The following is a 27998-nucleotide window of genomic DNA, read 5'->3' as shown; positions in this document are numbered from 1 at the left end:
TGTTTATTTGTATTTTAAAACATGATTTCTACACGGCAGCCAGCTCAGTTTGTATTTGCACACCGCCACGAAATCAAGCACCTTTTAGTAGGAGTGGTTAGAATTAGCGAATCGTGTTGTGATCGTGAAACAGACGGCATTTTTTTCGATCGGGAAGCGTGATTGCATGTTCAGATTTATTTTGATAGTGTCGTAATGGGTTGTTAGCTAAGGTCGTTTTGGTTACGAGTAGTAAAACGTGATTGAAGTGACAACTACAGTACAAGCGTGAAAGTGAATTATTTCAGCACCCATCAGAGATGTATTCCAAGAACGTGAGGAGGATCCTGTTGATTGCTCTATTGTCGGTTGTCGTTGTTGATTGTCAGCAATATACCAGAGTGAAATGTAATTAAATTTTGTTTATTGTGATTTGTTCTTTGTTTGTTATACAACATGTAAGCCAGTAGGCGTCATTTTTTGAGGAAAACTGATCTGTGTTGATATAGTCACCGGCTGGGCTCATTATCATCTAGAATTTTTATAACTCCTCAAATGCGGAATTAATTTTAAGTCGAATAAAACAAAAAATATAGCTTGAAAGTAGCCTGCTATCGTCAGTTACGATGCCCTGGGGGGCTTCTAACTCGAATGGTCGGTGAGCCTCAAGGATGACTTCATGTCCAACGCATAATCTAACAGAAGATCGATGGTCAAAGTAATGGACGGTAGCGGATTTCCAAGACGTTCCTCGCTTAATGTGAATGTGCTGCATTTAAATTACTGCCGGCTACGCGATTTGGTTTATCCGATACATTACGCGTCATTCCGTTCGTATGGTTGAAGCGGCTGTGCAGAATTACCAACATAAGATTGATTTGATTTTCAGTGATACGGCGCAATAAATTCAGTAACGAGATTGTTGGAAATGCCAAGATAAAGGGTTTTCTACAGCAAAGAAAGATAGAAATTCAGGATCAAAGAAAGGGTATCCTCGAAAGCTCTGTTTCAAAAAAGTACCTCAGAGTTGGGGCAAAATAACAATTGCGCGTGTCCTTACAGGAGATATTGACGACTTATTTTGTTAAGATTAGGGAATCTCATATCTCAATCGCTTTTAAATAAAATTATTTCCATTTAATTCAACTATGATTGTGGAATAGAATTAATTTAAATTTAAAGCGATTTAGTTCATATTCCTAAAAAGTAATTATTTACATCTCAAGCTGACAGTTCCACACGTTTTACCATTATCATTTGATAAATGTGTGTGAAAAATTATTAGCTTGTTACGTTGCATTACGCTGTAATGTTTTCGTCGCTTTAACGTTTTTCGTCGCTTGAACATTTGTTAGTTTCGTGACTCAGCAATGTTCAATAAATAACACTTTAAATTTGATATTGAAACAACAGATTAATACATTTAGTAATATAGATGAATTTATCGTTCTAGCATACCCCAAACAATGACAATGACACACGCAAACATACACCAATTGAGCAATGTAAGACTCAGATAGTTGACTAATGTATCTGATGACTAAGATTTGTATGAGTTCACTATTATAAGAGATTTACTCATGTGATGTTCTTGTGATATCGGAAACTCTGCACACCACTTGTCACCTAGAATCACAGTATCATCAAGAATGCATAGTGATTCCCGTACATGGCTTGGTAGTCATTGTACTGAACAAAAAAAAATCAAATTCGAGCACTACCAATCCGTAAATAATTATTGCTGTATTTATGAAAAGTAAATGACACAATCTGAGTAGCTCCCGAGTACGGTATTTTTCTGTGAGATTCAGCATATGAAAGATTACATCCTGCCGCTGGTTACCGCATTTATAACTCCCAGCCAAGCACAGGAATTCGAGTGCACTTCGGAAGCATGTTGTTCATAATAAAGTTTGAATTCCCAACAAAGGACGGAGACCGCCATGAATGCTCCAAAACTTCCGAATGCGAAACGTGAAGAAATTGAAATTTTTGCATAAACCAGTTACTTTGTAACCAAAAATCTCTAAATGTTTAAATTCTCCGGTGACCAGTCAGTCGTAACTCGTTTTGCGTTCGAGTCATCAGAAAGTGTATTGCACTTCGGTGCAATATCTCAAAAGTGTTACACAAATAGTGTAAACTTTGCACCGTCGGCGCCGGGAAAAACTTGGCGAGGAATATCGGTGGCAATCAAATGGATTTTATCCCGGATCCGGGTTTCCAATACATACACACGCCGGCAGCTCAGTTATCGCCGATGGGGTAAAAAACGTCCCGGATAGTCTCGTCCCGGTCGTCCCGGTATATTGCGAACAGGCTTTTATTCTATATATAAAAGAGTAACTCCAGTGGATAACCCAGAAGATTTATTTACTTTTATCATGTTCATTTTGCTGAGGTAGTTGAATGTTCATGATGAAATCCAAACTGCTCTGGTTAAAAAATTTGAATTCTCATTTATATGAGACATCAATCTCAACTAGAAGAATGTAAACTAATTGGTCAATAATTTGATGTTTCTGCTGGGTTTTTATCAGGTTTGAGGATGGGAATTACTTTAGCGTTTTTCCATCTTTTAGGGAAGTAAGCTAATGAAAAACACTCGTTGAAAATTTTAATCGAGAGTCTCAAGTCAACATCAGGAAGATATTTAATAAGAATATTAAAGATTCCATCATTACCAGGAGCCTTCATGTATTTAATTTTCCTAATAATTGACTTCATTACAATTCGTCTCAGTAATGTCATCTTGTAATCACAATGTTCAAATTAAAATTGTGCACACTCTCGAACTGCTGAGCAAGTTTTTGAGCTTTTTCGCCATTTGTAAGAAGTATTTGATTTCTTTCCTTGAGAGCAGGAATGTGTTTCTGAGGTTACTTAAGAACCTTAGAAAGTTTCTAGAAAGGTTTAGAATACGATTTAATTTGTTCAACTTCTTTAGCAAAATTTTCATTTCGCAAAAGAGTAATAGCCTGTTCGCACTATACCGGGACGGGACCATCCGGGACTATCCGGGACGTTTTCCTTCCTCATCGGCGATGACTGAGCTGCCGGCGTGTGTATGTATTGGAATCCCGGATCCGGGATAAAATCCATTTGGTTGCCACCGACATTTCTCGCCAAGATTTTTCCAGCGCCGACGGTGCGATGATTTGAGTCAAGGTCAGCATGTGTAATCGGTTCACTACAAATGTGACTTTGATCTGTTAGAACCAGATCAATTGTAGGGGGATTTTCCACGGAAGAGAAACAAGTCGGATTACTGGGATGAAGAACTGTAAAGTAACCAGCAGAGAGTTGAAATATTTTACCATTACTGTTATTTTGCCTACAATTCCACTGGACATGCTTTGCATTTAAGTCCCCTATTACGAAAAATTTCGGTCGATATCTTGTGAGTTTTCGTAAATCGCCTTTAAAGAAATTTAATTGTTCATCGATGCATTGGAATGGCAAATATGCTTTAACTGTAGTATTGAATGCAGGTAAAATTCGATGTTTAATTTGCTGTTGGACAAAAATGGCAACTCCACCACCCATTCCAGTAAACCTGTCAAATCGATGAACCACATAATGTGGAATCCTTTTCAATTTGACATTTGGTTTAAAAAATGTTTCTGTCACAATGGCAATATGAATTTTGTGAACTTTGAGAAAATTATAAAATTCATCTTCTCTCGATTTTAATAATCGAGCATTCCAATTTAAAATATTCAAATGATTATTTAACATCATTGTTAAGTTTTAAATTCATTATAATATTATTTGCAAATAGCCCACCAACTTGAAATGCTTCAAAAAGTGATGAAGTCGTATTCATTCGGATGATCATTTGAAAAAGTTGATCTTGTAGGTAGATCATTTTATTTTCCGTTATATCGCCTAAATCGACTTCGTTTAAAGAAGCGAACGGCATTGAAGGAATATTGATAGGTAGATGTCTACCTGTTACGCTAGTGTAACTGTCATTGTTTTCGTTAGAAGACGAACTTCAAAGCATGTTTTTATGTTTTACATTCGAAGAAATAAGAGCCTTAGAAGATTTAGGCGTGGCATTTGTATCGTTTTCTTTTTTTTAGGTATGTTCTGTAAATTTAAGGTCGTTGATTTACCTTGTTCTCTAAGTAAACGAGCGTTTGAAATTTTTTCCCTGACAGGACATTTCAAATAATTGGATTTATGATTTCCATCACAATCAGGACATTAAAAGTGGCTTCATTCAATGGACAGACGTTTTTCGAATGCGATCTGCCACAATTCAAACATCGTATATCCATATGACAGATTTTAGTACCATGGCCGAAACCTTAGCAACGACGACATTGTGTTAAGTTCGCAATACCATTATGCCGTTTATAATGTTCCTAATGAATTGTAATGTGGAAAATGAAATGTAAAGTTTTCAAATTATATACGTCAATTCGATTGAAGTGTATCAGGTAAAGTTCATGGGAAACTCCAGAGCGTGGTTTAGAAGTAGCATTCGCTCTTTTTTCATCAGTATTACTTGGGAAGGGGCAAAACCAAGCAATTCTTTTAGTTCATTTTTAATTTCACCAGAACTTTGATAAACCTCTCAAGACAGCCTGGAAGGGTCTGTCTGACCCGGTCGTCCCGGTATAGTGCGAACAGGCTTTAAACATTCGACAGTGTTTTGCACAAAGGTTTGATAGTAAAAATGTCTGATTTTCAGTTTCCTATTAATTTGTTCAAAATGATTCAAAATTATTTTACTGGTCGTACTCTTCAGGTTAGTTATCAGAATAGTAAATCTGAATTGCTACCCGTACGAGCAGGTGTTCCACAGGGTTCGAGCGTAGCTCCAATCTTGTAAAATATTTTCACTTTTGATCTTCCAAATCTACCCGTTTGTTGTCAGAAATCACTATTCTGTGACGACACAAGTCTGTTAGCCACAGGTAGAAATCTAGGAGTGATCTGCAGTCGCCTACAGAAAAGCTTTAATATTTTCAGCGATTATCTGTCAAAATGGAAAATTGAATCAAATGCAGCAAAAACGCAATTAATTATCTTTCCTCATAAGCCAAGAGCTTCTTTTCTTAAACCAAACAATAACCACATTATCAAATTGAGTGGCTTGAAATTGACATGGTCTGATCAAGAAAAACACTTATTTTTAACGTATGACATAAAACTCACTTTTAAATTGAAGGAATCCAGGCAAAGTGTAATAAATATATCAAATGCTTATATCCTCTTATAAACAGAAATTCAAAGCTCTGTTTAAAGCACAAATTATCAATTTATAAACAAATTTTCTGACCAGCCATGCTTTATTCAGTACCAATTTGGTCAAGTTGTTGTTCTACAAGGAAGAAAACGCTTCAAAGGATTCAGAATAAATTCTGAAAATGATTTTGAAACGTCCTCCCTGATTTAGTACAAATGAGTTACACAGACTCACAAATATAGAGCCATTAGATGTAATGTCACATAATATTATAAGCAAATTCCGACAAAAATCGATGCAATCTTGAATTGAATCGATTCGCTCTTTATATTAGTTAGTATATAAGTTCCTTATTCCCATTACACAATACAATACAATTATTCCCATTATACAATATCACAGGATTGCGGAAGCAAATGATGTCTTAATAGTAATAACCAAATCATGTATATAATAGGACTGAAAAGTCCCCACTTGTGGCTGAAACCAATTTAAATTTTAATAATTTAAGTTTAACTTATATTTCAATAAATATTTATTAAAAAAAGTAAACCTGGATTTCTCACTGTACGGAGGCACTGACAACCCTTGTAGTGAATGTCAATGTGAAAACCGACTGTTGAACCGAGGCCCGGAGGGCCGAGTGTCATATACCATTCGATTCAGTTCGTCGAGTACGCAAAATGTCTGCATGTGCGTATGTGAGTGTATATATCTATGTAACATTTTCTGCTCTCACTTTTCTCGGATATGGCTGAACCGATTTTCATGAACTTAGATTTAAATGAAAGGTCTTGTAACCCCACACAAAGTTTCTGAATTTTATTCGAATCCGACTCCCGGTTCCGGAATTACAGGGTGATATGTACAAAGAAGAGAAAATAAGTGCACTTACTTTTCTCAAAGACGGCTGAACCGATTCTTACAAACTTAGATGCAGATGAAAGGTACAATTGTTCTATACAAAGTTCCTGAATTTTATTTTGATCCGACTTTCGGTTCCGGAGATACAGGGTGATCAGTTAAAAAAAATCTTATTTTTACTTACCTACCTCACTTTTCTCAGAGATCGCGTGACCGATTTCAACAAACTTGGATTTAAATGAAACATATCATAGTCTCATACAAAACTGCTAAATTTCATCCGGATGCGACTTCCGGTTCCGGAATTATATGGTGAAGTGTGTTAAAATTGGATACCGTCACTTGAAGCGGCGAAACAAAACACGTAAAAAAAAATTATTATGTTGCCTCGAAACTATTCTAATCGGTAGCCATTGTCAACAGACAACCAAACAACCCGATTCCGGCTACGCTGGTTCTCGGTTTCTGATTCCGGAAGCACCGGAAATAAAAAGTATAATATTTTCTAATCTTGCCTCAAAATTATTTCAATCGGTAGTCATTGTCAGTAAACATTAACAAACATTAATTTGGCTTTCTTGTTTGTTCAAGGGTTTTTGATGAATGACCGAAGATTGTAGCCATAGACTCAAAAATGGATCCTAGTCACTTTTCTCGAACCAACTTCGATTATACCGGTTCCCAGATTCCGGTTTCGGAAGTACCTCTTTTCGTTTTCTCAGAGACCGACCTGAGTACTGTTTCACTCTGTAGGTTATACTAGTTTCTGGACAAACCCTTTTGCTTTTTAGAATCAAAGAAAATTATTTTGATGAATACAACACATTTATATATGAGAATATGTGAGATATGAGAAAGGAGAATCCACTAGGTGGATTAAAACAGGTTTTCCATTAGCTATATATGGATATATTTTAAGAGCATTTACGCTCCCATTTTTCAACAGACGGCGCTTTTGGTGTCACGGGTTGCTGAATTACACAGCTATTATACTGGGGAATCTAGATGTATTTTATTTATGGTGTTAGGTTGTCTACTTAACGAGATAACTATTTGCACAATGGTTCTATATCGAATTGAATATGGGTGTATGCTCACAGGTACGTTATAGATGGCAGCAGTATCGGAACATCGACCTCGCTTAATTATCTCGTTCGATGTTAACGATAGCAACCAACGAACGAAGCTTTGATTCTGCACCGAAATGTCGCTGTCGGTCAAGAACAGCAACTTTCGCGAGAGCTTCAACATATGGAATCGGTCGACTGGTTCGCTTGGGAAAAATTTGCAAACTTCGGTACCATTGTCGCATAGTGGAACTATAGGTCATACGATATTTTTTAGGTAATTAATTTCATTTATAGTAAAAATTGTGAAGTATCGAAAAAATATCTAAATTGAATTGTTAATAGAATGTACTACTTATGACATTTTTTTTCTATAAGCTCTTGAAATTAGTTCAGTTAAAGGCAGTCTTGTTCAACTGTACTTTACTGATGGTGAATTGGGTGGCAGAAACCGTTCACCTTTTAACAACAATAACGGCTGGTAAAAATGAAGCGCAAAACATGTTCAGATCGCTATCTTGTGTCAGTGAGACAGCTGTTCCTTATTGGTGATCGCTAGCCTACATTTTACACTGATGATCAAAGGTCAACTAACCTTTCGTATATGGTATTTACCACCGTTCGTGCAAATGTCATTCGGATGAACAAAAAAGCTGCTACAACAACAACAACTACTACTTTCAATATTATTGTACCATATTATTGTAGTCTATCTAAACTGAATTAAAAGTTTTGTAAATCCATCCCATTACAAAAATATCTGGGAATCAATCAAACACCGATCATGTGCCACTTAAAAATACAAAAACCTTGACCGCTCAGGTATACCAACGTGAATTACATCACACTCAGATTGTTGGCTGTCCAGAGAGCCCACGGTAAGTGGTCTGATGCCAAAACACTGTGCGTGGGAAAGGTTATTGTACTGAGCGGTTAGTGCCGTACAACGGAAAGAATGGAACATAATTGATCAATTAAATAATTAAGTTTTCAGTAAAAAATTCTTCACACTACTCACCGCTACTCAGTTGCGCAAAATTGGGTTTTCAATTATTAAAAAAAATCAACTTATCTTTTAGCGACGTCCAGTAATACATCGGCCACGCCGCATTCACATGACTCTGAGTTGGATCTATTCATTTGCGATAAAACCCGAACGAAAAAATGAGTAGATCATAATATCGAATGTCATTTCGTTGAATGATAGAATGTTTCAATCAGATATAGGTTAACGGTGTCCTCATTCATATCAGCTCCACAGTTCATCTCATCTCCTAAAATTCCTGTTCCTGTTCGATGCATTGATTCAAAGAGAAATATGGAAGTTGGATCATTTGTTTCAAAATTTCGCGTCGCTACAACAATAGTATTGCACATTTTTCGAACTAATTTTTCTGTGATATTGCTTCCTTGAGGCGAAACAAAGATATTATATCCGATTGAAAGTTAGGGTTACCAGCACATACGCATTTCATACACGCCAAGCATAAAATTATTCTGATGAACATGACCCGTATGTGAAAGAAAGTTTTTCATTTAGATTTCCGGCACATCACATCATGCAATATTCATACGAATGTTAGGTGGCACCTGGTACTGCCAGCTCACTACAAATCCAATTATAAATTAGAATCAATATATTTTTGGTTGGCTACCTAATGATAACAAGCTTCTTCAGAGATGCTCATTGCTAAAGTCTGAGTAAGATGATTCGATCATTACAAATTTAGTTTTTTCGGTCAATGCAAAAAAGGCAGGATGCTCGATTCGATGAACTGAAGCCGGATAACATATGACACTCGGGACTTCGGGCTACTTTTGCTTTTCTCATAAAGAAAGGTTATGCTAACCGACTTTTGAACCGGAGGTCCGGATGGTCGAGTGGCGTATTATATTCGACTCAGTTCGTTGAGTACGCAAAATGTCTGTATATGTGTGTATGTATGTATGTAACATTTTTTGCACTCACTTTTCTCGGAGATGGCTAAACCGATTTCAAATAAACTTAGATTCAAATGAAAGGCCTTGTAACTCCACACAAAGTTCCAGAATTTGAATCTGACTTCCGGTTCCGGAATTACGGGGTGATATGTGCAAAACAAATGAAAATAAGTGCACTAACTTTTCTCAGAGACGGCTGAACCGATTCTCACAAACTTAGATTCAAATGAAAGCTATAATTGCCCCATACAAAGATCCTGAGTTTCATTTTGGTCCGACTTCCGGTTCCGGAATTACAGGGTGATTAGTGAAAAAATCGTATTTCAAACTACTTCCTCACTTTTCTCAGATATGGCGTGATCGATTTTTACAATCTTGAGGTCAAATAAAAATTATCATAGTCCCAAACTAAACACCCAAATTTCATCCGGATCCGACTTCCGGTTCCGGTTCTTGGTACCGTCACCTCAACAGGCGAAACAAAAAACGTAAGACATTTTCTAAACTGGTCTCAAAACTACACAAATCGATAGCCATTATCAGTAGGCAACTAAACACACCGATTCCGGCTATCCTGGTTCCCGGTCTCCAGTTTCAGAAGTAGTGGTCATATATTCCAAAATGGATCTCACTCACTTTTCTCAGCGATGGTTTGGACGATTTCCACAAACTTAAATTCGAATGAAAGTCTCACGGTCCCATACGGAACTCCTGAATTTCGTTTGGTTCCGACTTCCGGTTCCGGAGTTATAAGATAAAGTGTGTAAAATATTGTACACCATAACTATAACAGGCGAAACAAAAACCGTTAAAAAATTTCTAAACTGGACTCAAAACCGATATTCCCAATCTCAGAGTCAAATGAAAGATCTTATGATCGTGCCAAAAATTATTGCATCTTTTCGGATACAACAAAAATTTAAATCGTCGTTTTGTCTGCCAAGTAGGTTTAGAATTTTCCCTACACAAAAATCTCAGAATTGCGGAAGCAAATGATGTCCTCATGGGAATAACCAAATCATATATATATAATAGGGCTGAAAAGTCACCACTTGTGGCTGAACACCCAATTTAAATCTTGATAATTTAATTTTAACTCATATTCCAATAAATAGTTATTTTAAAAAAATCGTTGTTTTGAGTACGTTGGCAAAATCGTATAAAATCTTCAAAATTTGAATAAAAACTAGTAGAGTTTGTACATCATGTTAGTTGATGGCCGTACGAACCGACATTGGTTTCTTTCAAAAATCGAAGAGAAACGTTTGGAATAAAATACCACAGTAGTAAATATGAGAAAGGCGTCATTACACCACTGGTGAATTCAAATAGGCTTTTAGTAGAATGTTCGAATGACGAATGTGTGATCCAAGTTCCAATGTAGTAATATTAGAACCCTCCGGCGTATCATGTCTGAGTTTTATTCTGTGTTCATCATGTTAGACATATTTGAACACTTGTAAATTTAAACTACATACTCGAAAATATTACAAAGTAACTCTACAATAAAATTCTGTTTTGTTTTGATGTTTACATTCGACAGACCTGGGTGCCTTAATGTTGTGAGAATATTACCAACACAATCAAAAAGGTTTGTTTGGTTATTGTGCTATTTTGGCCGATTGAAACAAGTCTTGTAATGATAATCAAAACAAATATCCGATAAACAGGAAATATTGGATTGATTTTTTTGCTTCGCTATAGAAGAATCAAAATGACGAAGCGCAGACGCAAAAAGAAACAGAAGGAACAATACATAGAAAATTTAAGATTGGGAACACTCTTTCTTGATAATTCTCGTTATTAATCGAATTCTGATCATCGTTACCAGGAAGATCTTATATAGAAGAAGAATATATCGGGCTCGTTTTACAGCTATAATTCCACAAAAAATTATTTTATATTTTACAGTCTAGAAACTTTTCATCTACATAGTTATTGTCATTTCCGGGTTAATCGTTCATTCATTCTTAATAAAGGTCGGATTCTCTAGTCCACGCTCTTCCTTCTGCTCTTCGATGGGCAGAGTTGTGTTCGCGTCATCTTCGTCGTATTTTTTCAGCGGTATCGCTTTATAGTAATAAGCCAATGCGGCAAATAGTCCCATGTCGACGATCATAAGCACCGCAAATAGCAGAAATTCCCACTTTTGCGCATCAAAGAACTTTGCCTCGGCTACGATGACCACGATCAGATTACCGACAGCAACCGTTAATTGCCAGCAACCTTGCAGTACAGACTTCATGCTCTCCGGGGCTTGGGTGAAGGAAAACTCCAAACCCGTGATCGAGTACATGACCTCACCTAGGGTTAGCACCACGTATTGTGGAATCAACCACAGCATGTTGATTGAATTCGGCGCGGTTACAGTTATAACGGTGGCGGTCTACAAAAAAGAACAAATAAATTTTCTACTTGACAGATGTTGCACTGATCACTTACGGTTTTGGATTCTTCTTCAGTCACTATGAAGGTATAAACCCCTCCAAGTCGCATTTTGTAGTTCAGAACGGAAACACCGTCAATAAATATCTCATAATCTGATGGATACGATTCTATAATATCATTGAAATACGTATTATTTTTATGTCTATCGAAAGAATTCGAGGGATCTAAGTCTTTGAATACAAACGTCTTGTCAACGGCAGTATTTCCAAGCACTCGGAATATTGGGTAACCTTTGGAGGACTTTTCAGTGTTGTCTATATAGCGCAATAAGTTCACTTTACCATCACGGTTGTTAATGAAGTAGGAAATTTGTTCCCGTTCTTCCAGCTCGAATGTGTTCGATATACTGACGTCACAGCCAACACCGGGAGAGTTCGACTGTAAAGAGTATGTAAAGGATTTTTGACCTTGAATAGCAATGTATTTTTCTTCAAATGCTCCCATTGCATCTAACACGAATTTAGCGTGTCCAGGAATGTTGGTTTCTACATTGTATGTACAATTCATTCCATTGAAGAGACGTAGTTGCGATTCGCCTGCTTTCGGGATCACGGCGTAAGTGCTCTCCAGTTGAATCTCTACGATCATGGAAATGAAAAAAGCTACACCCCCAAGAATTCCTCCAAGAGTTATCTTCTGTAACGGGCGTCGAATTCCAATTAACGACAGCAGCGGGTAAAAGGCAACTTCATACAGAGGAATGAAGACCAGGATCAATAAGGGGTTAATGACCTGCATCTGATCTGGCTTAAGTGACCAGGAACCCAAATCTCCATCCATTCTGGTTGCTTGGAAAGTCCACCGGGAGCCCTGTTGATCGAACAGAGCCCAAAATATAGGGAGTGGAATGTACAGCCGTAAAACATTCATCAGAATCTTTGTCTCATCTACTAACTGATTTCCCCAGCGTTTTTCTGAATAATCCAGCCAGTGCTCGCGGGGATTGATTGACTTTTCTTTGGATCGGATACGAATCGCTGTCTGAAATGAAATTGTATATTTAAGGTATATTGTAAGAAGATCACCTGAAAAGCATACACACCCAAATACATTTGGACACCTTGACAAACATATTGCCTGCGGGTTCGGTGATTTTGTACAGCGGTTTTCCTATTAAGAAGATAACTATCGAAACAACCATAAGGATGGCGGGAACTCCGAACGCCAAAGAGAAGCAGTCATCCTCCCCATAACACTTGACATCTTCACGAAGAATCGGAGTTATCATAGTGGATATAAACGATCCCGAGTTGATGGAGAAATAGAACATGGAGAAAAAAATCGCTAGATAGCGTGCCTGCTCCGGCATTTTGAACTGTTCTCCACCGAAAGCTGCCACACATGGTTTGATTCCACCGGAACCGATGGCGATCAACAGTAGACCGATGATGGTCATAGCCTTGGCATTGACATCGAGCGTGGGAATAGCTCCTATCGAAATCAATGTACTACCGCACACATACACAATGGACAAGGACCAGATCGTACGAAATCGGCCCAGCCAACTGTCCGAAATGATAGCACCGAAAATACACATGAAATAGACTAAGGTGGTGAAAGAATGATACATAACAGTCGCCGTGTCATCATCGTAGTCCAGCTTCCGAGTAAGGTACAGTACCAAAACAGCTGGGGGTGTTGTCAGAGATTCATTAGTGCATGCACCGGCCATTGATTTTAATTACTTACTTCGCATTCCATAGTAGTTGAATCGTTCGCAAAACTCATTACTGATTATGAACGGAATGGATCGTGGATACTTCAGCTTCTATAGAGCAACCAAGAATAATATTATTTTATTATTTGACTCCGATAGTATTTTGCATACCTTGGATACACCTTCGACATCCGCCACATTTCCATTGCTCGAATCCTCTGAAAAGAATATAGAAAGTGAGTTTTTAAATTAATGTACCAGAAATTACATTTATAGAGTCGTGGTACATACAGTTACAATAAAAAAAATCAAGGCTTCTATTTGTTGTCATCAACGAAAGAGAATTTTTTCAACACAGAATCATTACGCAGAAATCTAGGAACAACTATTCAATAGTTATTCCCAATGTTGCAAATATTCTTCGTGTAACTAATCCATTCATTAATCTTCGCCGCGAATATGCTTCTATTACTTACGAGACGAGCGAACAACGTTGAACTATTCACTGGACGAAAGAGAGAACGGTGAAAATAAATAAGCAATAATTGTAGGGAACCAGAATATACTAATACATTCTTCGCTGCTGGTTTACATCGTGCATGTTCGTTTTATACATTCGTTTGTCATTCGTTTATTTACTTTACTCTTCGAATTGGTTCGAGTAGCGTCACTGCGATGATCGTTGGCTTCCATTCTAGCAGCAATAGGAGAGTGCTGAGATATAGTTAATCACATACACATAAGACTATGGTAATAATGGAAGGGGGGGGGGGGGGTGGTGGAGGGGGGGGGGGGTTAGGTTTTGACGAATATCGGAAAGGTTTTGACGAATATCAGAACGAATTAGGTTTTGACGAATACCAGAACGATTATCGAACAAAGGCGAAGGGAAGCGAACGATGATCATTGGCGTTCGTTGCATTTTTGATATTCGAGCAACATTGGTTATTCCTGATCTGAAGGCATTTGAGAATACCACATTTCGAACGAAATCCGATTTAGATACACTTACACAAATTAGATAAAACAGTGACATTTTCATATTCGAACATTTTTCTTCGATTAGGACAATAAAATTTTTATCACAAACGATTTTTGTTTAATTTAATCGTACATTAAATGTGAACGAAGGACTTGCTCAAGCTCGAGATAATTGTCTGTACAAATCAATGCTAAATCGTTTCATTATTCATTTGGTGACTGCCACTCGAAAACCATGCACCTGATCTAATTTAGCGAGATTTAGGAATTTTGACGAGAATCAAAATGTCTTGCGCTTCAAGAGGGTTTAAATATATTTATAGGATAACAAAAACAGGTTATAGGCCAAGTATCGCGAGAAATTATATTTCTTCAATTTTACAGATATTTCTTGTCACTCAGAGATGGCTATAAGAGTATTTATTATGGGAGGGGGTAGTAAATGTCCCCAATGAAAGAGGAAAAAGGACTCTAAGGCAAATTTTTTATTTTCTATATAGGGGTGCGAATTCGAGATACGGAAAACAAATCAGTACAAACAGTGGTCAGGTATCAAACATCTACAGCTAAACCAATTTTAAACAGATATTCGATACCATTACACCTCCTTTTAGGAAATATTTCTATGTATCGCTTAGAGTTGATTGTAATATATATTTTAAATAATTTGTAGCCGACATTTCAATGAAAAGCGAGAAATGTATAATATTCCTCATTCTACAAGTCAATGTTTCTTCTAACAGAGATGACAGTTTCGTATACACAAGTGCACGGTTTCAATCAGATTTTCACACTTCAATGTGTGTATTCACGTTGATAGAAATCGCGCGCTCGAAATAAGAATCAGTATCGAATCGTTTTGCATTCTGTACGGTTCGATAAAGACGGTAGCCGTATGAAGGTAGTGGGCATGAGCAAGTACAACTGGACCATCAACGGATTAGTGGTGCCGTAGGTTCTGGACTTTTTTGTGATTTAGTTTTTTGTGCCGTTTGCTTCGAACGAGAGACATTTGCATCGAAATTCTGCTGTTTGTTCGCATTCGAAAAAATGATGGCGAAATAGTTTTCTGTAATTCAAGACGAGTGACAAAATATCAAGGTTTCGGGCATAGGCCACACTCTTATGTTGATTTTCGTTGATTCCACTAGCTCAGTGCCAGTGTTTTGCACTGAAATTGAATCTTGAAATTTTTTGTAAAGTTTTCACTGTTATTAGTTCATGTACGTGCAAACTAATACGCACGAATTATGCTGTTCGGAAAAATAAACGGGCTTCAAAATAGTTGCCCGCGAATTGCCTCGAAAGAACTTTATTTTTTTCGTGCGGTACCTGTTCCACCTATTTCGAATGCTCGACTGCACGAAAAGTGTCCAAATCGAGCACGACATTCCACGAGTATTTTCAATTACTAAAAACTGCCACAAACCGAAATTAAATTGTTATAAGCTGTTTAGAAGGGTTTGTATTAGAAATGACTTTCTCGAAATTTTAACAATTTAACTTCCTTGGAGTTATGGTGGTTCTTCTGATTTTCATTTTATTTCAATTTTTAGAAAACCTCTTTAGCAAGAAGAATTGAAAGAAATCAGAGATACTTCAGGCATCATGGGAAACCTTTCTAATTTTTTCAGAATTATTCCAATTGAATTTCATTTTAAAAAATGTTCAAAAATTTCAACTTTTTTTATTCGCACTTACAATTTTGGTACCACTCTTGATTGTACATAAAAACACATCATTTATGAGTACATTACGCTGTATTGTTTTCAGATTTTTAAAAAAATGTTGATGGGTATAATATCAGACTTAAAAAAATAAAAACCAATCAACATCAGGTACGCATGGTATTTAGCTCTGAAATCATACATGACTCGTCTTCAGAACTAAATACGATGCATTTTGATCTACAGCTTAAGTTCAGGTCTTTTGCATTAAAGTAATTAATTATGATAAAAGAATCATTCCTAATGTTATTTACACACTTTCGTACTGCCCATACTCGCATATCAGTCCCATATCAATTTTCGCCAATTTTGAGTTAGTTTGAGGAATGAAATCTATCCTCAATATACACTCAGAAATTGCAATAAAAGTTGAGGGTTTGTTCAGTAAAATGTGAAAAAATATCAACTCCCGTCTGTCCCAAATGCAAAGTACTCGCATATTAATCCCATTCAGTGCAAATTTAAATAATTTAATTTGTTGCAAGATTTGAATAGCAAAGGTGTATTACCGATATTTCATGTAACGATACCATTATTTAGCATTAAGGAGCACAATAAATAAAAAAATCAGAAATAAAATTTTGATCGTCCTTTTCTCGACATGCCGATTTCCCATATAGGACTGGTGTGCAAGTACGAGCAGCGTACGCCTGTATCGATTTTGCGCGTATATAGGGTCTTAGGCCGTTTTATTTTAATTGTCTTGTAGAGTAATTTCAGGCAATTTCAATATTAATACAATGTGATACAGAACATCGATGAATAGTTGGCCCTAAAACTAATAGCTAAAGAATCTCTTTTAATTTCGCTTAGTTTGGGATTCTTGTTGTAATGATGCCTGGTGACAGTGGCGTATATTTGGAGGAGGGGGATCAATCTCCCAGTGAACCCTAGCCCCGTTCATTTCAAAAACATTCACAGAAGTACTAACTGAAATTCAAACAAACAAAACAACAATCAAAATATGCAATCGAAACCTTTTTATTACCAACAGCAACGCAAGAACAGCAAATGCATGCAAATTATATTTAATCAACAGTGTTTTTAGAATACTCTTAATACAGGAACAATATGAATAAATGGGTGACATCGATTGAAATACATAATTTTGTTATTATTAATCAACATTAGTTCAACACTATGGCTTACAGCACAAAAATTGAAAATTTGTATTTATTTGTATGAAAATTGAATTATCGGTATTTTAAAGGAACACATCAGTATTATTGTATCGAGTACAAAAATCTGTATAAAAACCAATAAATTGGTATAGTTGGCAGCAAAGGTGACTAGTAAGTTGTAGCAATGTAACTGATAGTAACTGAAACATTAATCGATCTACTATCTACTAACTATCTAAATAGGAGTTATCTTCAATCCATTAAGATACGACTTCTCTCATCCTCTTATCCAAAACCACTTCTTTTCTTTCATACAGTTTCACACCACAACATATATTATTCTACTTCAAGCAAATTCACCATCGAGTTTTATCTAATCAGTCGAAGATTCTTGCGCGTTAAGTGTCATAATTGTGTCAATTGTCAGCGTGTATTGCCCATTCAGAGATAGGAAGGAAAAAATACGGACGATTTGCGCTTTACTACTGCTTAATTGTAGACGTATTGAAGCATCGGTGATTGAAATGCTTATCACTACCATTGTATTTTCACACTTCAATGCATTGAGTGGTAGTTATGGGATCCCAGAATTTGAAAATACACAGGTAGAACCGTCGCTAATGACATAGGATTTCCACCCACCTTGGCACAAATATTTATTTTACAGGAGATGGGGATGGGGGATATGCAGTTAATGACCTTAACAGAGGAGGTCTGAGATTGATGTCAGAGTGAGCGCGGAACGCGATGCGAAGCGAAGCGATTCAATGCAACCCAGTAAATCCGAACATCGGACGCATCGTGCACGAAAGCTTTTGATTGCGTTTCGAGCTTACATAGTGTATCGGTAGAACAAAAGAGTGAAGATATACCAAAGCAGAGAGCGGATGTCTGATACTCAGGGGATGGGAACATAGGTTTGATATTTTCATTTGTTAATCCTTTTTTCAGGCTTGGCGTCCCGAAACATTTCCGTACAACGCCAAACAATCAAACTAGCGTAGAAAAAATTACTTTAATAAACATTTAGATGGAGCTCAAAATCTAAAACGGAATGCCTTAATATTTGAAATGTTTAAATTATTCTAAAATAAACTTTAATGCTGCCTTCGAAATGCATCGAAAAACATAGATTAATGGAATCATTTTATTAAATTACAAAATACGCTTTGGAAAATCCGTTCATTAACCATGTAGACTCACTGGAGCGAAGAGTTAAAATTCGATGTTGGTTTACGAAGCGGACAGTTGCGAAGTGTGTCCAAAGTCTACGTGGTAGTTGCGCAACTACTTCAAAGTTGGAGAAGAAATGTAATATCCAACTAAAGAAGATTTCTATTTTAGCTAAGTTTTATGCTTATGCCATCAATACTCAACGCTTATGTATCAATACTCAACGCGAAACAGATTTGAAAAAATAAATGATTGAAATTAAGAAAGTGAATATTTGAGTAAAAGTTATCCACTGAGATTGAGCTCGGTTTGGTTTTTTTGAACTACTCTACGAGCAAGCACAGTTTCTTTCCTGTTGTTCACCAGTTGAGATTTTTGTATCTCTTTTCCGGTGGATATCTTGTGCAACTGATAATTCACGACAATGTTTTAAGATAGTAAAATTACTATTACTTAATTATTATTGGCAAGATTTTGGGATGCGGAACAAAAACTACTTTCTCAACACCAGTTTTCAAAGTTTTTAGCTCTTCATTTCTTTTAGTTGACTTTACTATGCTAGTACCAAAATTTGGCCTGTGTGCTATATGAACAGTTCAGTTAACATTTCCATCTACAACGTCTACGATGAATTGATTCACAGCCGCTGTTTTCAATAATTCTCAAATTAATTATGTACACTAAGCCAATCAATGAACTCATTTTCAATGCATTTCGTTGACACGTTCTAACACATTGTATTCTATTGAAAACAAGATTCAATACCTTTTTCCTTGTTGTCTGCTGTCATGATGACTAAGTCGAACTACGGCTGGAATCTAACAGCTAAACACTATCACCATTTCCTGTGAAACACTGCTACATAAAGATTCCTAGATAAACTAAGATCAAGAACTGTTCAATGTAGAAAATTGTGGAAATTTTCCTTTTGTTTTTTTTTTACTTTCCTATGACGATTCGCGCTCCGCCCGCTAATACAGCCACCGGATGACTGACGGCAAGCGAACGTTTTTACCTGGTTAAAAGTTTGCATTGCGTCTCCGTGGCTTCAGCAAACACATCAATTCATCAAACGATAAGACTTTATGAACCTGTGGGAAAACGAAAGTGACGGCTACGATAACGATATTGTCGATTTTTGTACTCGACACCTAAATGTTTCCCACATTGAGTTCCAACACCGAATGGAAAGGATTAATTGTAATAACAATAACTGTGCGTTCAATAGTCTGTTCTCTGCAGTTGAATATATTATCAGTCCAAATTTATTATGATCACACTTGGTATCAAGATGAACTACAGTTCAACTGATCACCAAAATATTAAACCTTTCACTTATTAAAAAGATTGGCTTGCAGCATGAAGGTTAAATAACTTGGATAAGCACTCAAGGACAATAAAATTAAGCGATCGATTTTCGGCATTTTTCCGTCACCATACCGACCTATTGTGCCATATCTGTGTAAACCTTCTAAGCTATGGGATTATTTACCGGCAATTGAAAAGTCTATTGTAGTCTTATCTTATCACAACTACCTCTGATAGCCGGACAGTCATGTGCTCGAGTTCATCCAAACTTTGATTGGTTACAATGCAATCAGTCTGTACAGCCGCCACTTTCAGTTTCCAAACGAGAAAATTCAAATTCGACAACGCCAGGAGCTTTGGACGTTACGCAGGTTACGTTCTCAATACAATCTCTATCAGGTTAATATTGACCTCTGAGTTTAGTAAAACGTTTCAGTTGAAACAAATCGCACTTCTATTGCTATCTCAAGTGTTGACTCACAGATTGAACGAATTGTTTAAAAAGCTACCGCTTGCATACACCGTTTATCTTCGCAGTTACCATATGTGTTTGTTCACAGGAAATCATTGTCCGGTTGAATGCGAATCGAAAATATGGTGCACAATAGCGCGCTGAAAGCAAAAGTGGCTGCTTAGTGAAGGGTATCAAGTTTGGATTTCTACTTGTTTAGAAAGAATTTAAAAATACTTCTCATTTTTCATCTCAATATGGATTTTGTAATGATGATTATTGCAGAAAAACAAAGGAATCACTCTGGAATATGGAAGAAAGGACCATGGAATAAATCAACAAAGGACTATAAGGGCGAATATCGAATATCGTTATATTATAATCTTCGTTGACGTTGACACCTAGTGGTGTGATAATGCCTTTCTCTTTAATAGAAACAGTCTCATTAAAAACCTGTTTTAATTCACCTAGTGGTGTAATGATGCCTTTCTCATTTCAAACATACTATCATATATAATACTGTGGTATTCTTCCAAACAGAATTCTTCGATTCTTGAAAGATTAACCGGAATAGGTTTAGTTGATCATTTGCAGATGTCGGATACGGGTGAAATTCTGGAATCCCGTACAAGACCACAGGATCCAAAATCCATTAAATCCAAAGTTTGTGAAAATTGGTCAAACCATCATCACTGAGAAAAGTATTAGAGAAAATATGACCACTATGTATTTCCTGTGCCAGGATAGCCAAAATCAGTTTTTTTGGCCGTCTACTAACAATGACTATCGAATGGAGAGTATTTTAAGAGCCACTAGCTTTGGCAGGTAAGTTGTTACATACTCCTTAGCGGTTGACAATTTCTATGTCCACCGTCCTGCTGTCTATAGCAATCAACACCTTTCATGGTATCTATGATGCGTTGTCTACTAAGGCGCCGTAAAAAAATCAGCGTTTTAATTATTTTTTGATAATTTTTATTTTAAAGCTGTTATTAAAACTTACAGATTGATGGCTATCCCATCCGTGCCTTTTGAAAAATGAAGAAGTTACAACTAAAACAGTTAACGGGTGCATGCAAATGATCAAGTTCTTCTCGTTGTAATTCGGAAACCGTTCATCGTACAAAAATGGCGTCCAGGAAGAAGTTGTAGGGAATCAATAGGGCACTCTGAAAAAAGAAATGATTTTTTTCTCAATAATTTCAAAATTACCCAAAAAAATTAAATAAAAAATAAATCAGGTTTTCGACTTTTTTGGGTAGTTTTTATTTTAAAGCTCTTATGAAAACCTACAGATTGATGGCTATCCCATCCGTGCCTTTTGAAAAATGAAGAAGTTACAGCTAAAAAAAGATTCAGATATATTCGAAATTTCAAGTTCTTGTTGAAAGGTAATAATTTAAACAGTAGAATATTATTCTACAAGTTAAAGCAATAAATTTGTTCATGATATCCTTTCTTCTAAAAGTAGCTGTTCTTGAGATACTTGGATATTTAATATTTTTTATATACCATTTTTCATATTTCCATGAATTGTTTATTTGCTTGCTATATCTACAATTATTACATGTACATGAATAATTCTTAATTATATTTAAGGTTTTAAGTTTTTGAAAATTGTATGTGTACTACATGCATCGTCATTCGAATACAGTCTTGTGACGATTATGGTTTCTGAAATCGGAACGAATGAATGGTATTTCTGTGTGCCTGGAATCATTTTGGTATCCTTATAAACACTACTCCATTCGGTCATACCCCGTTCATATTTTTCTTTGTGCAATGTCATAGTAATTAGGATAATATCTAAATGCCAATAGAAAGGCAGTATTACACCACTAAGAAGAAGAGGGTTTTATCATGAATATTCTTCGGTGTTTTTAGTTTTCCACAAATTATTTTAATGACCGTCGTTTTGAATGATAGTTTGAAATTTCAATCAATCATTGCCCGCTAATTTTGGAACTACAAATCGAATCTAAAAGAGAAATTGTATGAAACCATAAAATTATTCCCTTGAATCTAAACGTGTGACAATCGACTAAGCATTCCATGAGATGTCAAAGTGAGTTCCTCTTTAAAGTTTTTGATCATTATTTACGGTACTTCCAGAACCGGTATTCAGGGACCAGCATAACCCAAAACGGGTTGTATGCCCATGAATTAATATGACGAATAAATTAGAATATGAACATTTTCATAATCTATGGCTTTTTGGATAGCTATTATTATGTGAAATCTAAGCCTCAAAACATATTTTGCTTACAAGGACAATTGTAACAGATATTGCCAAAAAAATTTTGACATAAAATTTCGAATAACTCGAAAATCAAACATCTGATCTCAAAAACATTCAATACTGTTCAGGCTGACGGGGAGACCTTCCATTTGCAACTAATATAATCGGTCCAATCATCTCTGATATCTCGACCTCTTTGTTACCAACACACATACAGACACACACACTGCGTTCGTCGAGCCTTTCAGACCTCGGAAATTTTTTCTACAGTTGAGTGAATTCCATACCTTATTTTACAACTATAAAAAAGGCAAAAACACTGAAAACCCGACAACGATGATTTCAACAACACCTAGGGTAACAGAGGTTTTTGTTTAGCCCACTTTAAGATTGCTTATATTTTGGCCCACTTTGTAAAAATATTCACTAAATGTTGTAATATCTTTAAAAAACCTTTCTTCAATAGGTAATTTAATGTGATTAGCTTCAAATTAATGCAACATGGGTTACTTAAGATCGATTAAATTCATAAAGTTTGTTAGGTGGGTCAAAATATATGAAGTGGCCAAAATACCTCTGTTAACCTACGACGGTTAATTCGCTTGATGGCAATGAGAGACCCTCTCCCCTAAGGAAAAGGGTAACAATTCTATAAAACGTTTTGGATTTTTTAATGTGGAACACATTTTTGTTTTCTATATAGGGGTGCAAACTAGAAACTCAAGAAAAATACACGTAGAAATGTGGTCAGGTTTTGAACAATTACAGCTCAGTCAATTTTGTATCAATTATTAATATTATGTCACCATTTGATTGGAAATATTTTTACGTATTGATTTGAATGTTCATAGCCATGTCGTTTTTATTTTATATCATTGAAATGTTGATTAATAGCTAGCAGTGTCCTATTTTGGCTACAAAAAATCTCCGGCATACCGGATTTCCCTGCCATAGTCGACGGTTTTGAAGGAGTAAGCGATATATCAAAGTGAAAGCTCCGTTCTGATTGGTCAATCGAAGCAAAAGCGAAGCTGTTGGAAGCACGCGAATCTACAAATAGAAGCGAAATTATAGCTAACGTTTCAGTCTTATGCGTAGCTTGCTAGAGGTAGGTTGTTGCTACACAGCAAGACAAAAAGTGCCATAAACGATTTGAAGCTTTTATTGGTATGCTCTGATCTTGTGTCATGCAAGATTGGATGAAATCCCATGTTATGTCGTTTCGCCTGAGAAATTGACAACTACCCCAGGGTAAATTTTGAGTGCATAAGACTAATTTCTAATTTATATAAGATGAACTCGATTGATAATGAGAAATATTTTATCGCTTCAACCGAAATCGCAATATGGTAGTAATGGTAGAGAAACGCTATAAAAATAACTGATTGCATACAAAACTTGAACACAAGCTTGGTGAAGAGAAGCTTAAATATCGATATCCGTATCGCAAGCATGTTCAAACATTTAATTGCATATATTTGGGATATTGATGTAATTTCGTCGGCTACGAAACAAATACAAATCACGATAAATAGAGTCTATATTCTGGGTTCGCGTGTTCGGTGTTGATTCCTAATAAGGATCAATCTAAGCAGACTCTTGTGCATTTATGGATTCAAAAGTGTGACGATTAATTGAAATTGTCAATCATTGGAAATTTTGGTTGCCTTGTTCCACATCAACGGCTCGAACAACCCCATGGGGCTGATCCTTGTAGTTTTTTTTATACATAAAACGTTTTACTACCATTACTTTGTATACACTGACACTAGAATAAATACATATTTTTTGTGTACCTTGAAAAGCATTTGCTCCTGCATATTGTTGATTAAGCCTTTTCTTGATATTTTCATGTAGTCGCATAGGGAAAAAAATTTTATGTTATTTGTTCCTCCTTTCGCTTATAGCAATGCAATCGCATTTTCCTTCGGGACGCCAGAAAAGACCCATTTCGTTTTTTTTCGTATATAAGACTACTATTTCCGGTACTTCCAGAACCGGATACCGGGAGCCAGGATAGCCGGAATCGGTTTGTTTAGTTGCCTACTGATCATGACTATCGATTTGTGTAGTTTTGAGACCAGTTTAGAAATTTTTTTATGTTTTTTGTTTTGCCGGTTTAAGTGACGGTGTACAATATTGAACACACTTTACCCTATAATTCCGGAACTGGGAGTCGGATCCGGATGAACTTCAGGAATTCCGTATGGGACCGGAAGACATTTCATTTGAATCTAAGTTTGTGGAAATCGGTCAAACCATCGCTGAGAAAAGTGAGTGAGATTGAGATCCATTTTGGTATATAAGACCACTATTTCCGGTACTTCCGGAACCGGATACCGGGAACCAGGATAGCCAGAATCGGTTTGTTTAGTTGCCTACTGATCATGACTATCGATTTGTGTAGTTTTGAGACCAGTTTAGAAAATTTTTTACGATTTTTGTTTCGCCGGTTTAAGTAACGGTGTACAATATTGAATACACTTCACCCTATAACCCCGGAACCGGAAGTCGGATCCGGATGAACTTCAGGAATTCCGTATGGGACCGAAAGACCTTTCATTTGAATCTAAGTTTGTCAAAATCGGTTCAGCCATCTCCAAGAAAACCTACTGAGATTATTTGACACATACACACACACAGACATTGCTCAGCTCGATGAACTGTGTCGAATGGTATATGACACTTGGCCCTCCGGGTCAATTTTCGCTAGTCGGTTTTTCAAGTGATTGCATAACCTTTCTTTATGAGAAAGGCAAAAAGTGAATGATATACGCCATCCAAAAACTACACGCAGTTTAGACCGTAAGATCTAACAGAATAACCTAGTGTATTGAAAAACTTAATCTTCACGCTCCATACTCGCGATTTACTGAAGTTTTTGAAAATATTCCTGAAACAGATCAGAATGGACAAGTCCCCGACTTTGCGCGTAAATTGAGGGTCTAGTGTACAAACACAGTAGAAGCCAAATTGGGCTGAGGGTCATATATAATTTCAACCAACCTGTCGAGATAAAAAAAGAGATGTATGTATGTGAGTATGTAAGAAAAAATGTGATTCATTCTGAATCTAATCGAAAGAAGCTTTGCAACAAACAAAGTAAGTACTCTAAGCATTTTACAGTTATTGCAATTGTAGTTTTGCAATGTTTATTTCAGTATCATTCAGGAAATTTAGTGAAATTAATGAATAATCTTATTACGTAATAGTTCCAAATTACGAAAATAATTCAAGAGTGTTTGCAAAGCGTTAACATTTATTCCTCATTGTTATCACAAATATTGACAAAACTATAGAATTACTACAACTTATTTGTAGATCAAACTTTTTCCATTTTTCTGCTAATAAAAATGGTTTTGCCTTGTGGGTTGTCAATTTTGCATCTCAAGTACATTTATTTTTCATTACATTGCAAATGACGTAGTTTTGTGATACACATTGTTCCACTCCTCTATCGTGCTTTGTGCTCTTAAGTCCACGGGTATAAAGACTCTTCATGGCTACCTAGGTATTGTTACTGTTTCCATGTTAGATCATTTCCGATCTTCGTACGTTGACTCTATCGGAAATCTCGTGATACAACTGTGTGACACAAGGTCAAGTTTGGCAGCAAGCTGAAACTTGTGGTGACTAAACGACCGTTCTGCTAGTATGATACTAAGCTACAGCACATTTTAGAACGTTTTCAATAAAAACTGACAACTTATTTTACAGTTCTACTTGACGTGAGTTTAGGTTCGTCGAGCGTTCACTAGGAATAGGAATATTCATTACGAATAAAATTATTGATCTGCGCATGGGATTTTCTTTTAACCTTCACACGTATGTCTGTCTCTTGCAGCCGTGTCATCGTCGGAGCTGAGCAATAATGAGAAGAAGACGCCTACAGCTGATCAAGAAGGAGGCAGAACAGTTGGATCTACAGGTAAAAAAATAATAATAAAAGTATAATTGCACTGATTCTGAGATAGCTTACTGGTTTGCTGTCTGTTGCCATAATTGATGGTTCAGAGTCGATAAAGATGACTTATGAAAGCTTTGGTTCATGAATAATTCCTTCTCATTTACAGGGATCTCCGCCCGCTCGATCGACCAGTTCACCAATGAGGTTCCGGTTTCGGATAGCAAAATCATCAAACTGTCGATTATAAAAACAGAGCCACGGGTTATATCCGGGTCTCGAGAAGCTCGGAATTTGGGATCGTCTGCTGACGCTTCGTTCAATGCTATCCGCGGAGGATTGAACAATGAATTGACTAATGTTGATCTTAAGATGCCAGTGGATTCACCTACATCCGTTGCAAAAGACAGCTATGGAAATCCAGTGACCCCTTACACGGACCTTGCATCGACTAATTTGGAATCGGTTGGCTTTCAGACTGACATCAACAGGGAAGCTGCTCAGGGTAGTAGTGCTAATCATGTAGGAAATCTCAACTTTAAAGTACCCAGCTATGCCTCCGGCATTATTGAACCTATATCGGTGCCATCAACAAATTTAAATAACGGCTTACCGGTTCAAGATCGACACATTCCACATGATATAACAACTCCTGCATCTTCGAGCACAGTTTTTCAATTTGTACCCAATGCAAAGTTTCCAACTGTTGAAGAAGGTAAAATTCTATTCGCTCAAAAGCCTTTGAATGGGTTGCTTCCACCACTGTTTCCAGGTGAGAAAACACCGACATATAATGTTGAAGTAGGAACAGAGCGCTCTCCGTTTCTAACAAAAGACCCATTCAGCAGTTCCAAACCTGATGCTGCACTAAGACCACCTCAAGAGAATGCACCAATCGATTTTAATCAAGGTGCTCAAAAACCATTCCCTTCTTCTACTGGACCAATTAAAACGCCGCAGATAATTCAAGTACCTCCTCAACAGACACCACAAACCTTTCAAAGTCATTTGAAACCTCAAATCACATCACAACCGACGCAAGCTCCAACTCAAAAGTACACAGGAAGCTTTGGAGGAGCACCCGGTTTCCTAGGCAACCAGCAGAATCTAGGAACTGCTTACAAATCGACCACCTCCGTACCATCTATTATGCAAAAACCTGTTTCTTTCCAGCCTCCTCTACCTCCATTCAATCCTCCGATTCAAATACCTACAATAATTAATCAACCTGCTCCCTTCCAACCACCCCCACCACAGCCCACTTTTGTTCAGAATCCTCAACCCACTAAAGCACCAGGGTCTACATACACAGGTGGATTTGGATTCGCTAATCAAAATCCACAGCCGCAGAAACCCCGTCCAACCATTCAAAGCTTTCCTCAGCAACCTAATGCACCAGGTGGTTCTGGCTTCAACGTAATTAGCAACCCGCAACAGGGACAAACACTACCGACGACACAGCGACCGGGTCAGTACGTAGGAAACAAATTCTCAGGTAGTTTCGGTGGGGCTCCTGGTTTACTGGGTAACCAGAAGCAACCGGGAACACATGTAAAACCTGACGGTACAATTTTACCTCCCTCTTCACCGGTACTGGCGGTCAGTAGTTCCCCGGTCGTCAATGGTCCGGTAGCAACGAAACCAGTCAGTAGTGGCGGTGCCTTTACCGGAAGCTTTGGAGGACCACCTGGAATACTGCGCCCATTCGACAACGTGAAGAATGGTTGAGAGATCAATAGACTCGGGAGCGCTATGTCTTTTGAGGTTACCATGATAGTATTTTTGAGAAGACGTGAATGAAATTAACTTCTCGATCGATTTGATGTTGAATAGAATAAGAAGGGTTAAGACTTTCGAATGATGCGTCGAAACCAAGCTGCATTTTTATTGACTAATTTAAAATCAAATTGATTAAAATAAATTATTTCTAGATTAAGCTTA

The 27998-nt window shown here is 36.9% G+C and overlaps 2 protein-coding genes and 1 long non-coding RNA gene across 5 annotated transcripts; 2 read left to right on the top strand and 1 right to left on the bottom strand.

Moving 5' to 3' along the window:
- The first annotated feature begins 60 nt into the window (after positions 1 to 60).
- LOC131435846 (uncharacterized) lies at positions 61 to 27998 on the top strand. 2 transcript variants are annotated; one of them, XM_058604082.1, is made up of 4 exons: positions 61 to 387; positions 25998 to 26081; positions 26227 to 26772; positions 26830 to 27998. In XM_058604082.1, the coding sequence occupies exons 1-4, from the start codon at positions 300 to 302 to the stop codon at positions 27783 to 27785; spliced, it is 1674 nt and encodes a 557-aa protein (XP_058460065.1). In that variant the 5' UTR covers positions 61 to 299; the 3' UTR covers positions 27786 to 27998. The 2 variants fall into 2 exon arrangements, with proteins under 2 accessions (XP_058460065.1, XP_058460064.1); XM_058604081.1 differs by having other exon boundaries at positions 26227 to 27998.
- LOC131435845 (peptide transporter family 1) lies at positions 10869 to 19138 on the bottom strand. Of its 2 annotated transcripts, none has more exons than XM_058604080.1 (6): positions 18921 to 19138; positions 13325 to 13371; positions 13186 to 13261; positions 12539 to 13125; positions 11491 to 12477; positions 10869 to 11434 (listed from the first exon to the last, which is right to left on the bottom strand). In XM_058604080.1, the coding sequence occupies exons 1-6, from the start codon at positions 18943 to 18945 to the stop codon at positions 11009 to 11011; spliced, it is 2148 nt and encodes a 715-aa protein (XP_058460063.1). In that variant the 5' UTR covers positions 18946 to 19138; the 3' UTR covers positions 10869 to 11008. The 2 variants fall into 2 exon arrangements, with proteins under 2 accessions (XP_058460063.1, XP_058460062.1); XM_058604079.1 differs by having other exon boundaries at positions 13186 to 13264; positions 18921 to 19137.
- LOC131435847 (uncharacterized) lies at positions 19157 to 21120 on the top strand. Its single transcript, XR_009230548.1, has 3 exons — positions 19157 to 19862; positions 20024 to 20739; positions 20920 to 21120. It is a non-coding gene; the product is annotated as an uncharacterized LOC131435847 (long non-coding RNA).

Source organism: Malaya genurostris, chromosome 3, assembly GCF_030247185.1.
Source record: "Malaya genurostris strain Urasoe2022 chromosome 3, Malgen_1.1, whole genome shotgun sequence".
In the NCBI taxonomy this organism is placed as follows: domain Eukaryota; kingdom Metazoa; phylum Arthropoda; class Insecta; order Diptera; family Culicidae; genus Malaya; species Malaya genurostris.
This window is presented reverse-complemented; position numbering and strand designations above follow the sequence as displayed.

Bases quoted from the DNA above. Each gene is read 5' to 3' on its own strand.
- LOC131435845 (XM_058604079.1), bottom strand. From the start codon at position 18,945: ATGACAGCAGACAACAAGGAAAAAG. The intron at 13,372-18,920 runs GTATTGAATCTT...TATTCTTTTCAG, and splicing joins AGCAGACAACAAGGAAAAAG to AGGATTCGAGCAATGGAAAT. The intron at 12,478-12,538 runs GTGTGTATGCTT...ATTTCATTTCAG, and splicing joins AGGTGTCCAAATGTATTTGG to ACAGCGATTCGTATCCGATC.
- LOC131435846 (XM_058604081.1), top strand. From the start codon at position 300: ATGTATTCCAAGAACGTGAGGAGGATCCTGTTGATTGCTCTATTGTCG. The intron at 388-25,997 runs GTAATTAAATTT...TGTCTCTTGCAG, and splicing joins GCAATATACCAGAGTGAAAT to CCGTGTCATCGTCGGAGCTG. The intron at 26,082-26,226 runs GTAAAAAAATAA...TCTCATTTACAG, and splicing joins CAGAACAGTTGGATCTACAG to GGATCTCCGCCCGCTCGATC.